The following is a 13,806-nucleotide window of genomic DNA, read 5'->3' on the forward strand; positions in this document are numbered from 1 at the left end:
CTACAGTCTTCCAAAAAACATTCCTTACATTTATATTTCCCATTTAGACATTTACCCAAGTTTGCAACACATTTTAAAATAGAATGAACTATATGTGAGGACATGGACAATCTCCTGGATAAAATATTCAAAGAAAAATTTACATAATACGCAGGATGCTCCCATTTCTTAAATACATACACACACTTGTACAATACATACTCTTATATGCGTAGGTTATTTGGAAGGTATGCACAAGAAGCTGCTCCAAGTAATGTCTAGATTCTAGGGAACTGACTAGAGCACACAAAATCACTATGTAAACCTTTTCACTCATGAATTGTTTTCATGACATTCAGAAGATCATTTAAAAAAAAATTTTAAGGGCGCCTGGGTGGCTCAGTCGTTAAGCGTCTGCCTTCAGCTCAGGTCATGATCCCAGGGTCCTGGGATCGAGCCCCGCATCAGGCTCCCTGCTCAGCGGGAAGCCTGCTTCTCCCTCTCCCACTCCCCCTGCTTGTGTTCCCTCTCTCGCTGTGTCTCTCTCTGTCAAATAAATAAATAAAATCTTTAAAAAAAAAAAAAATTTAAGATTTATTTATATGAGAGAGAGAGAAAGGGCATGAGGGAGAGAGAGAATCTGAAGCAGACTCCCCAATGAGCACAGAGCTGCTGTGGGGCTCAATGTCACAATCCTGAGATCACGACATGACCCGAAATCAACAGTGGGATGATCAACCAACTGTGCCACCCAGGCACCCCCCACCCCACCATTTTATTTTTAAAGAAGTTTCAAAGTGATATTTTTGGGTGCAGGCATTTGTGTTCCTAATTAAAGAAAATCTTTTCACTCTGTTATGTGCTCTCTTCAGGAGGTCTATAATGCTTGTTTGTTTTTTTTCCCCTCACTCTTTGTGTTGCTAGTAGGCATGCTGGTCATTGCCTAGACCAATTAATAAATTTGGGGTTGCAAAATGGTATTGGTCTTCTACCTTATTTTATTTTTATTTTAAGATTTATTTACTGGGGCACCTGGGTGGCTCAGTCAGTTAAGCGTCTGACTTGATTCTGGCTCAGGTCATGACTTCTGGGTCCTGGGATCGAGCCCCGCATCAGGCTCTCTGCTCAGCAGGTAATCTGCTTCTCCCTCTCCCTCTACCCCTCCCCCTGCTCATGCTCTCAGTCTCACGCTCTCTATATCTCAAACAAATAAATAAAATATTTTTTAAAAGATTTATTTATTTGAGAGAGAGAGACAGAGCACAAGCAGGGGAGGGGCAGAGGGGGAGACGGAGAGAGAGAATCTAAGCAGACTCTGCACTGAGTAGAGCCTGACTTGGGGTTGGATCCCATGACCCTGAGATCACAACCCGAGCCTAAACCAAGAGTCAGATGCTCAACCGAGTCGGGCCACCCAGGCGTCCCCCTTCTATATTATTTTAAATATTAGTGGAATATATCTTTGGTAGTAACTTTTCTTATTATTTGACCAACATGAAGTGCTGTTCATGTCAAAAAGGAAGAATAAATGCTTTACTGGGCACCCTTTTAAAGGGGAATATCGGGGTGCCTCGGTGGCTCAGTCGGTTAAGCATCTGCCTTTGGCTTGGGTCATAATCCCAGGGTCCTGGGATCGAGCCCTGCATCGGGCTCCCTGCCTGCGTCTCCCTCTCCCTCTGCCGCTCCCCCTGCTTGTGCTCTTCTTGCTCACTCTCTCTCTATCAAATAAATAAATAAAATATTTTTTAAAACAAAATAAAAAGGGACTATCTTGGGCTGGGGCACCTGGGTGGCGCAGTCAGTTAAGCAATCGACTCTTGGTTTCAGCTCAGGTCTCCATCTCAGGGTTGTGAAATCAAGCCAAGCAGGGCTCGGCACTCAGCCCAGAGTCTGTTTAAATTTCTCTCTTCCTCTCCCTCTCCTCCCCTCCCCCCCGCATTCTCTTTCTCTCTCTCTCTCTCTCTCTCTCTCTCTCTCTCTCTCAAATAAATAAATCTTTTTTAAAAGTGGGAGGGGGGATATCTTGTCCCTAGGAACAATATAGTGCTGGTAGTTTGGGTTCTTTCCTGACCAAGAAAACTCCCTAAAGACCTTCAATTCATTTGGGCCAGTGAATATAGAAAGATCAGTAATTATGTGGAGATCTGTGGCTCTTCTTGGAAGATTCCTCTGGAAATAAAGGAAAAGAGAACCAAACTTCAGGGACTATAGCTTCCTATGTACTGATTTCTAAAAGGAGGAAGACTGAGGAAATGAGCTTCTCATTTTGCCTTAGCTCCTGGAGAACCAGCAACCCCCCTGCCGCCCCGCTTTTGGAAATGTTTTCCAGTGTTATTGAGAAAAAATTGACGTACATCACTGTGTAAGTTTAAGGCATATGGCATGATGGATGGTTTGATTCACATATATTGTGAAATCAGTCCTTTCTTAAGATAGAAACCTCAGAAAGAAATCCTTCTAGCACAATGGCTTATAAAGCCAATATGGCCCAGCTCCAAGCTGAGACCCACTGCCCCATCTGCCTGGATTACCCGAGAGACCCAATGACCCTCTGCTGCAGGTACAATTTCTATGGCTCCTGCTTTTCCCAGTGCTGGAAAGATCTAGAAGACATTTTCCCCTGTTCCAGCTGCCTCCACCACTGCCCTGACAGGGACTTAAAGAGGAACACCCAGTTTTGTCTCATGAATGATATTGTAAGCAACTTCCCACCACGAGGAACAGGGGAAATGACAGGAAGAGAAACTGTAAGCAGAAAGTTAGGGTCCCTGGACAAAGAAAGAGGAGACATAGCTTTTGTGACATAAGAAAAGACCTTTAAGGCCCCCAGCCATTTTATTATCTACACCTGAATGGCTCTAGCATCCTTCTCGCAGAACTTCCTAGGATGGGTTGGAATTACAAAGAAATGCAAAAACCTCAGTAGTTAAGGATTTGAAGGGAACAAAGAAAATGCAAAAACGAATAGTCTCTACCAGGCCAGGAAATAGCCTAACCATATCGGACAAATAGAGCCATGGTAAAATTTCCAGGGCAGTTTCAAAAGTAAAGATTTACCTAACACACTTTCTTGAGTCATTTTTGCAAGCTTTAAACCCCTTTGAACACTCAAATACCAGACTAAGTGGAGCAGAGACTTGATGACGCTGACCCTTGCTGGCCCTTGTGACTTCGATCCACGAGGACCTGGCCTCTGTGAATTTAGGCTGACTTTTGCCCCAATTCTATACTGAACTCTCCTTGGCCAAGCCCCTTCATGAATACGCATGCACCCCTAGCTTAAAACTTCCCTAATCTTGTTGTTGGGGGAGACACTGCTTTGGGAAACGTCCCTGGTGTTCTCTTTTACTTGTTGCAAGGAAAACCTGTTCTTTTCCTATTCTTTGGCTTGTTTGTGTCTTTGGGCTCAACACTCACCAAGAGGTAAACCCAGTTTCCAATAACAAAACCCCTGTGTGAGAAGCACAGATTTTGGCCCTGTTCTGTGAGAAGGGTCAGGAGCTATTGTGTCCCCAAGGGCAGGGTCTCCTCTGACCTCTAGGATCACCCCCGGAGGCCCATTGAGCAAGCTGCAGCTGGTCAGGAGAGGCCGTTCAGAGGCTACATTAAGCCTCCAAAGAAGCAGGTGGAAAATGCTGAGAGGGGGTTCGAAATCCAAGTCTCAAAATCACTTGAATTAAGGTGGAAGGTGGAAAAGCAGAGGGGGGAATTGCACTCTGAATGTGGAGAACTTCAGCATTTACTGGGAGAGGAACAGGATATCCTTTTATAAAATTTATTTTTGATGGAAAAGAAGGATGTTGAACAAAAACTACTTGAAAACAAAGGCCATATTTCAGATCATATTTCTATCCTAAAAAAAAAAAAAAATGCTATGTGAAATAGCAAAGAAGTGTGTCCAGGCAGACTTGGATTTACTGATAAGTATTGAATATATGCATAACTGACATAAAAACCTAAAAAGCCCCAGGAGTCTTTTTATATCAATTAAAGAAAGAGATTTTTGTCCTGCAAAAAATTATCAGCACATTAAGATGGATTTAACTCTAGATCCGAAAACTGCCCACCCCAAACTTATTCCATCCGAAGACAAAACAAGTATAAAATATGGAAAGATACAAACTTGCCCTACAATCGCAAGACATTTAAAACTTTTTACCCCACTGTCCTGAATTTGAAGGGATTGATGCAGGTAAGCAGATAGAAAGAGGCACTGGTGGATTTTCCATAGGCTTGTGCAGACTCTTGCCCCAGAAATGCTTTTACCCCACCAACCAAAGGGTTACTGCTGGCAAGCTCAGCATTCAAGTGGGTCATGGAGTGCAGTCCAAAGCGTATGAACTGGCATTTTCTGAATTATGAGTTGGGAAAGATTTCATTTTATAGTATGAGTAATAGATCTTATAATTACATCTTCACTGGTACTTTCACAGAAACACTTTGGCCTTACTTCTATGTTGGACCTACCTCAAACTCTCTTACTACCTGTAAAATCACAGATGAGTAGTGAATTCCTTGGAACCCTGGGTATTGTTATATTTTCTTTCTATAATATGAAATGTCCTTAAGATAATGTATAATCTCTGTTAAGTTTCTGTAGGTTTTTTTTTTACACACAAAAATTAGTAGCATTTTTATTTTTATTTTTTAAATTAACATATACTGTATTATTTGTTTCAGGGCTACAGGTCTGTGATTCATCAGTCTTACACAATTCACAGCGCTCACCATGGCACATACCCTCCCCAGTGTCTATCACCCAGCCACCCCATCCCTCCCACCCCCCACCACTCCAGCAACCCTCAGTTTGTCTCCTGAGATTAAGAGTCTCTTATGGTTTGTCTTCTGTGTTTGTTTGTTTGTTTGTTTTAAGATTTTATTTATTTATTTGCCAGAGAGAGAGCGAGAGCACAAGCAGGGGGAGTGGCAGGCAGAGGGAGAAGCAGGGTCCCGGCTGAGCAAGTGGACTGATGTGGGGCTTGATCCCAGGAGCCTGGGATCATGACCTGAGCCAAAGGCAGATGCTTAACCCACTGAGCCACACAGATGTCCTGCAGTTTTGCACTTCCAAAAGTAAAGACTTCAAATTGAGCATGTTCTATTTACCATTCCTGTTTTATCGACACCAATAAATGTGTTTTATGATTTTACCTAATACTGTATATCTACATGCATCCTGTAAATTCACCAGTTTCATAAGTGTCTTGAAAGTCCATGTTTGACAATGAAAGAGATCTATTTAGACAGAAGTCTTCAGCTTTCTGTGTTGTTGCAGAAATGGGAATCAGGAGGAACTGAATATTTGGAAGCGTTTGGACCATTATTTAAAAACTCACCTTTTATAGAAGACTTCCAGAAAGAGATGAGGAAGGTGTAGTTCACGGAGTGGAAATTGAATCAGTAGTATGGTAGTGCTGGCTGGGATCCTCCAAAAAGGGCTGACAAAATTCTCTTTTCCCAATTAAGCAAGACAGAACTGGGTAGCTAAGCTTAATAACTAGGACATTTAGGACACCCAGAGTTGGGTGACTAATCTTCCCAACCAACTCATAGGTGTCAGGCTTACACCGTAGCAAAATTTATAAAATTCAACTAAAAGAAAAATTACAATGCTGTTTTTCTTCTGAAATGTACTCTTTTTTAAAATGGCATATTTTGGGGGCGCCTGGGTGGCTCAGTCAGTTAAGCAACTGCCTTCGGCTCAGGTCATGATCCCGGGGTCCTGGGATCCAGCCCCGCGTGGGGCTCCCTGCTCAGCGGGGAGTCTACTTCTCCCTCTCCCTATGCCCCTCCCCCACTCCTGTTCTCTCTCTTTCTCTCTCTAAAATAAGTATTTTTTTAAAAATAAATTCTTTTAAAAAATAAAAATAAATGGCATACATTTTAGTATTTAGTCTGCTTGTCTCATATTTCATACATGTGTATCCAGTGATTAACTCACAAAATGGCCAGACTGTATTGCATACATTGTATTACACCTGCAACATTTTAATCACGTCTTAAATTATGGAATTAGATGTGTGTATTGTTTTGCTATTCATTAACTCTGTTATTTTAGGTAAGCATAGGGCAAAAAGGTTATGAGAATTCATTTTATTTTTTTTGAGAACTCATTTTATTAAAATGTAGTTAATTTGTCTAGTAGTCATTATATTAATCATGTTTTTGAGGGTTTTTTTTAAGTTGTTTTTTTTTTTTTTTTTGACAGAGACACAGCGAGAGAGGGAACACAAGCAGGGGGAGTGGGAAAGGGAGAAGCAGGCTTCCTGTGAGCAGTGAGCCCGATGTGGAGCTCGATCCCAAGACCCCGGGACCATGACCTGAGCCAAAGGCAGATGTGTAACAACTGAGCCACCCAGGTGCCCCCAGCTTTTGAGATGTAATTGACTTACAGTCTGTATAAGTTCAAGGTCAGCATAATGACTTGACTTACGTATATTGCGAACTGATTACCACAGTAAGTTTACTTAATATAAATTGATGGGGTTTTGGAATATAGGTGAGGTTCAGTGGGGTGAGGTCCAGAGTCAATGACAAAGAAGGAATTCTTGAGACATCTTGGGAGCAGAATGGTGGCTTATGAAAGCACAGGGACAGGACCCATGGGCAGAAAGAGCTGCTGCCCCGGGGTTCTGAGGAGTGGCTGATTATATACTATGGGGTTGGGGGAGGTAAGGAAAAGGGAGCTTTCAAAAGGATTTTCATATGTTAAAGAAGACTTGCAGGATACCGGAGGCCTTGCCATTGTCAAGTTAAAGATGTTTTTCCCTCTAGCAAGGCATTAACATGAAGATAGTTGGGAGCTTCCTGGAGGAACATTACACTCTGCCCGCTGCAAGTACCTGTCAATGAGCTGCAGGTTATAAGGACTTTTAATTTTATCTACATTTCCTTCTGGAAGCTAGGTTATTGATAGAAATGCTTTGTTCTTGCAGAGTGCCTGAAGAATATCACATATATCCCATCTGGCGGGGTGGGGGAGGGGGGATGTCAGCTTCTTCTTTGTCCTCAGCTTGCCTTTTTTTTTTTTTTTTAAGATTTTGTTTAGGGCGCCTGGGTGGCTCAGTTGGTTAAGCGACTGCCTTCGGCTCAGGTCATGATCCTGGAGTCCCAGGATCGAGTCCCTCCCTCATCCAGCTCCCTGCTCAGCAGGGAGTCTGCTTCTCCCTCTGACCCTCCCCGCTCTCATGTGCGCTCTCTCTCTTTCATTCTTGCTCTCTCAAATAAATAAATAAATAAAATCTTTAAAAAAAAAAAAAAGAGGGACATGCAGTTAGGTCACATGACTGATCTTGTCGAGCGGCTTCCCGCCAGGAGGAGCAAGGAGGAGCCTGCGGGAGGAGGAAGCCCTGTGTGAGCGGCACAGTCAGGCTCTGGCCCTGGTCCGTGAGAAGGACCTGGAGCTGCTGTGTCCGCAGTGCAAGGTGTCCTGCGGCCACCGGGGCCACCCCCTGACGCCCGTGGAGCAAGCTGCAGCCGGCCACGGGAAGCAGCTCCAAAGCTACACCAAGCCCCTGCAGAAGTAGGTTGAAGACGCTGAAAAGGGGTTAAAAATGCAAGTCTCAAATTTATTTGAGTTGAGACGGAGGGTGGAAAATCAAAAACATAAACTGCACTCTGATTTTGAACAATTTAAGCGATTCTTGGGAAAGGAGCAGGGTGCAGTCCATATCAGGTTACTAATTGAAGAGAATCATGTTCAAGAAAAAATAATTGAAAGCAAAAACCAGATGTCAGACCACTACTCCACACTAAGGAGTCTGCTTAGTGAAATAACTAAGAAGTGTTTGCAGACAGACCTAGATTTGCTGACACGTATTGAAAGTGTCCACAACACGTATTAACACCTACAACCCCCAGCAGCCTTTTCATAAATTAAAGAAGGAGGTATGCAGTCTCCCCCCACAGTGTTTTGGCCTGCAGAAAACGATCAGCACATTTCAGGTAGATTTGACCCTAGATCCCGAAACTGCTCACCACACTCTTCTTATCTCAGGAGACAGGAAAACTGCAACATTTCAAATGATGAAACCAAGTCGTGCTCGTAATCCCCGAACATTTACTTTTTTTTTTTTTTTTTTTTTTAAGATTTTATTTATTTATTTGACAGAGAGCTAGAGACAGAGCACAGATAGGCAGAGTGGCAGGCAGAGGGAGAAGCAGGCTCTCTGCTGAGCAGGGAGCCAGACGTGGGGCTCGATCCCAGGACCCCAGGATCATGACCTGAGCTGAAGGCAGCCGCTTAACCGACTGAGCCACCCAGGCGCCCCCGAACATTTCCTTCTTACCCAGCTGTCCTGAGTCGTGAGGGATTTGACGCTGCAGGCACTTCTAGCAGGTAGAGGTAAGAGGCGCAGGGAAACGGTCCTCAGGTGTGTGTGAAGAATCCTTCCCCAGAAATGCTCTTCCATCCCCATCCCCAAACAATGGCTGCTGGCAAATTCAGTTCTGGACAAGTACATTTGGCACAGAGGATTCAGGAAACCTCAGACAGACTGGCATTTTTCTGGACTATGAGTTTGGAGAAGTTTCATTTTACAATTTGAGTAATAGATCACATTTATATACATTCAGTGAATTTTTTACAGAAAAACTTATGCCTTATTTCTCTATTGGACCTTCTTCAGAATCACTCTCAATAAGTATAGTCAAAGATGAATCCTGAACCACCTTGTAAACCATCCTATGTGGTCCATTTTCTTCCTATGTTAATAGAAAATGCTTGTAATAAAGAGTCTGAGCTCATTTTTGATGTTTGAAGCTGATGTCTTTTTTTAAAAAGATTTATTTTAGAGAGAAAGTGAGTGGGGCGTGGGGCAGAGAGAATCTCCAAGCAGACTCCCCGCTGAGCTCAGAGCCCAACTCGAGGCTTGATTCCATGACCCTGAGACCGTGACCTCATCCAAAACCAAGAGTCCAATGCTCAACCGACTGAACCACCCAGGTGCCCCTGAAACTGATGTCTTTTAACCCTCACCCTTCTGGTTCACCCTCTGCCCCACACCTGGGTAAGCTGTTAGGACAGACTAGGTGTTCCTTCATTGGACTTGGTGGTGTGGTTCTAACCAAGCAAGGCCCCACTGCAGAGGAACTCTTCCTGTGCCCCCCGCCTCTCCGCCGGGCCTCCCCTAAACCACCAAAAGACCCCTAGCTAATCGTCTTTCTCCCTTCTCTCAGGCCATTTTTGGATTGGCAGCCATCCTGCTGTCCACATAAAACCTCTCAGTAAGTGAGTAATAAACCATCTGATACTCTCTTGCTGTGATTGTGGTGTGGGAGCCAGGGCAAGCCACCCCAAAATATACCAAATGGCATATTGATTATTTCAAATTAAAGCTACTTAAAACACAGCCTATGCAAGAAGGATACTCAGACCTTCCTGTTCCCCTGAAAGCAGGAGATGAATCTCCTGTGTGAAAGATACCCTTTTTGTACCAGGAGATTAGGAGACATCATTATCACCAGAGATGGGAAATTTAGAACCGAGAGAGCTGTATAAAGTAACCCTTGTTACTTTTCACTAATTTTACTACAGTAGCCCAAATTCTGTTTAGAATTCCTTACGAACTGAAACTCCCAAGTATAAGTTTTCTTTGACCTGTCAACTCCTCACACATTTATTGTCTCTTTGTGTAAAATGTATAAAAAGAGCCTGCTTTGGTCATGTCTTTGGGTTTTAATTTTAATATCGGTCTTCCGTGCACACGTCATAAAACTTTGGGGTTTTTCTCCTGTTAATCTGTCTAAAGTCAGTTTAATTCTCCAGCTGGAAGACCCTGAGGGTAGAGAGGAATTTTTCCTTCCCTTTAGCGGCATCAGCAGTCTCAATACCAAAGCCAAATTTTGAGGGATGGGGTGGGGTTCTGCTTATGTGCAGTGACTGTTAACGGTATTTAGAATATTATATAACCCCAGGTTAATTCTTGGGAGACTCTGAACCCAGGAAGCATGGTGTATTTGCTATAGTTTTCCAACTACCATAAGACATCCCTTGTTTTCTAAAATTATAATATATTTGTGATTCCTCATTTTTCCTGGGAAAGGTATGGGAATGTATTACAATTGTTTTTGCGTTTCTAATATTTACAAATAAAAGTATTACACTACTGGTTCTTCAAAAAAAAAAAAAAAACAACCACAAATATATCCCATTTATCTTTACATTGAGGAGGCAGTGAATGTTTTAAAATGATAGAAGAAATTGACCTACATTTGGAAATATCAAAAATATCTCTAGATGTGCTTAAGTGTAAAAAAAGCAAAGGGCATAGCACGTTTGTATTGTAACATAAATGAAGAAACAAAAAATTCCTATGCTTATATATTTGTATATTAATATTACATTCCCCGAAAGATCCAGAAAAAACTTAAGAATCATAATGCTTAGCATCCTGATGACCTGGTCCGAGAAAGCAATTTGCTCTGTCTTATTCCTTGAATGGACAGTCATCCACATTGGGGAAGTCCATAAACCATATAGTTTCTGTTTCTCCATTCTCTGGACTGTCAGTTCTCTGACGGTGGGGACTCCAGAGGGGATCTTTGCATTCCGGTGAGAGCTCGTAAAAAGTCTCATGGATGAGTTATTAAATGAGATGCTAGCTGGGATTTAAGAGACCAGGGTTAGAAATGCACATCTGATAGTTTTCAGCCTCTGTGTGAATAAAGTCACCGAGAGCAATGGGTAGAACGTGTCAGAGTTTCCCGTCTATCCCAACTGAGAGGTTTTGCTGTTAAGCACCTTGGGAAACCTGGATCTGCTTCCATCTCCGTGTGGCTCCCAAGAATATCCGTGCAGCGTGACAGAGGGTGTAACTGTCTGTTGGAGCCCGTTCCGTCTGGGACCTGGGGATAAAGAACCAAATGTGTCAACTGAGAAGACAGTCAGGGAAAGAAACCTGGGAATCACCCACTTCTGAACCTGTTAGACTGAGAAGGTGCATTTGGAGACCAGTCAGCAAGATCAAGTTCTTGAGAGATCAAAAAAACTAAAGTTCAGATAGAAACTATTTCAATGTTGGACACCAGATTACTGATAACATTTAGAAATGCTTTCAGAGCAGTAGAAGAGGTAATGACAAATGGTTTCTTATTGAGAAAAGAGACCAAAAAAAAAAAAAAGGACTCTTTAAGTCTCTTGGTCCAGAAAATATATATGGGAATAATAATTTTTTTGAAGACAGTGTCATGAGTAATATATTCAGGTTTCTGCACTTCAAGATAAAACCATTGCATCTAGTTTCTCTACCATATCATAGATGAAAGAATTTACCACTCAAATTAGTAATAGCTAATATGTCATTTGTTCTTTGCATGTGCCAGGCAATGTTTTAAGTACCTGGCTCATATTAAATCACTTAATTGTCACTGCATTAATATTATAGCCATCTTACACCCAGCCCTGAACTCAGTCATCTTGTAAGTGGTAGATCCAACCCCAACAATCTGGTTAAAGAGCTTAGGTCTTTTTCCACCAAGTTATGTAGTTTCTTGATTTTTATTCCCCTTAAGAGTGAACCAGAAATAGTGTCTGTGCTTGTGTGAGGGTGTGCATGTGTGGATATATTTATCCTGTTTTGGAAAACAACAGGAATAGATTCACATATAAAGCATTGGTTTATTTTTCTGGTTAAGGGATAAACAAAGCAAGACACTTTGAAAATTGAGTAGTGTCAGAATATTTAAAAGGGCCATGTGCCTTTCTCTCTTCCTTTGTCAAAATCTTTTTGGGATTTCATCTACTCTAATGGCTTTACTTTGTATCGAGATTTCTACTCACTACCTCTAGCTAAGACCTGTCCCATAAATGTCAGGATTTCCAACTGCATACTGAACTTCTCTGCTTGGATTTCTTAATGAAATCCAATGTAATAGCCCAATGTGACCAATATTTAACTTCAATTTCTCCCTAAACCTACTCTTCTGTAGTGGTTCCCTACCTCAGGATGGCAGCTCAGATCACCCAAATGTCCAAATCATGAAACTGGAGCCTCCTTGCATTCTTTCACTCTCCATAGGCAATCAATTACCAGTTTGAATGTATCCACTTTGTAATCCATTGATGGCAGTCCAGCTCAGGGCTACAGCATCTTTCATCTGCACGACTACAGTCGCCTCCATCTGGCCTTCCAACATCCAAGTTTCATCACACCCTTAGGGAAAATGCCAGCAGAAATGCTAAGGAGGCCAATCCCTTAGGTTTGGAATAGGAATCCTCTGATCTTTGCTTGCGTCCTCTGCCACCCATCCTCCACAACATTCACACAGGCAGCAATCTAGAGTTCTTTCTGAGGCATTCGTATTCACCATTGGAGACACACATATGGCTTTTCTTAGTCCATTTTCCTTTGGGGCATCTTTGGTATCCTACTTCCTTTTCCAGTGCTTACATTTTCTTCAGACTGGAATCCAGGGAACTCAATAATTAAAAGCTTCACAAAGCTCTTTTCTTCTTCTTCTTCTTCATTTTTAAAACATTTTTATTTTTATTTTTTTTTTTTTTTAAGTAATCTTTATACCCAGCGTGGGGCTTGAACTCACAGCACCGAGATCAAGAGTCACATGTTCCACCGACTGAGCCAGCTAGGCGCCCCCACAAAACTCTTCTTTCTCTAGGCGGTATCCTCACTGTTAATGTACCCAGATATCTGATGGTCCGCCAATGGCTGTGTGTGTATGATAATATGTTCTACGTGTGCTTGAACTGCTTCAAACACTCTGACATTCACTTCCTTCATTCTAACAATGAAAAAGAATACCCCCTATCTAAAATGAGATCTAAACAAAAAGGGAGAGATTTATGGCCAGACCAACTGTCTTCAGTTGGCTTCAGGTCAGCTGGGAAATTAAATGTGTGAAGTGATTTGGGTGCTGGAGAGAAAAGGCATGGCAAGAACAGTGGTGTGTTGAGCAACCCCTGTGTGCCAAGGTCATTGTCACACAACAAGTAAGTGTTCTAACAGTGAATCAGGAGTTCATTTTCTCTTATTTGTTTACATTGTTTATGAGGGATTCATAAAATGGCATACAAATATTATAAAATAATTTAAAATCCAGTCATCGAAACTGTCTCCAGGGATTCTGGTGGATTTTTTAATGTTATCACTTAAAAATCAGAAATTAGGGGCGCCTGGGTGGCTCAGTTCTTAAGCATCTGCCTTCGGCTCAGGTCATGATCCCAGGGTCCTGGGATAGAGCCCCACGTCAGGCTCCCTGCTTGGCGGGAGGCCTGTTTCTCCCTCTCCCACTCCCCCTGCTTGTGTTCCCTCTTTCACTGTGTCTCTCTTTGTCAAATAAATAAAAAATAAAATCTTAAAAAAAAGATATGCCTGCAGTGTTAGATCCAAACCCAAGAAAAATATTGTATTAAAAAAAAAATCAGAAATTGACCTCTAATATAAAAGAATGTTAATAATGCTTAACATAGGGGTGCCCGGGTGGCTCAGTTGGTTAAGCGACTGCCTTCGGCTCAGGTCATGATCCTGGAGTCCCGGGATTGAGTCCCGCATCAGGCTCCCTGCTTAGCAGGGAGTCTGCTTCTCTCTCTGACCCTCATCCCTCTCATTCTCTCTCTCTCAAAAATAAATAAAATTAAAAAAAAAAATGCTTAACATATAAAGATGTTCTGATGATTAAGTAGAAATTTTAAAAACTCTTAGACTACAGAATTATTTCTTTCTTACCAACTTTTTTTTCTCTTTCTCAAAGATGCATTTGTGTATATTTATCAATGTCAAATTTAGGTAGGTATATCGGTAATTGGGCACCAGTTCTGATGAAGGTCAATTTTGCCTATCTACAGAAAATGTCCTCAGCAGGGAGTCTGCT

General features: G+C 42.1%; 1 protein-coding gene across 1 annotated transcript; it reads left to right on the top strand.

Moving 5' to 3' along the window:
• The first annotated feature begins 2,444 nt into the window (after positions 1-2,444).
• LOC144381306 (putative tripartite motif-containing protein 61) lies at positions 2,445-7,505 on the top strand. Its single transcript, XM_078068247.1, has 4 exons — positions 2,445-2,539; positions 4,030-4,171; positions 4,413-4,506; positions 7,294-7,505. Exons 1-4 carry the CDS (start codon positions 2,445-2,447, stop codon positions 7,503-7,505), a joined length of 543 nt encoding a protein of 180 aa, XP_077924373.1.
• The last annotated feature ends 6,301 nt before the right edge of the window (positions 7,506-13,806 follow it).

The sequence above is a fragment of the Halichoerus grypus genome, chromosome 3, assembly GCF_964656455.1.
Source record: "Halichoerus grypus chromosome 3, mHalGry1.hap1.1, whole genome shotgun sequence".
Classification (NCBI taxonomy): Eukaryota; Metazoa; Chordata; class Mammalia; order Carnivora; family Phocidae; genus Halichoerus; species Halichoerus grypus.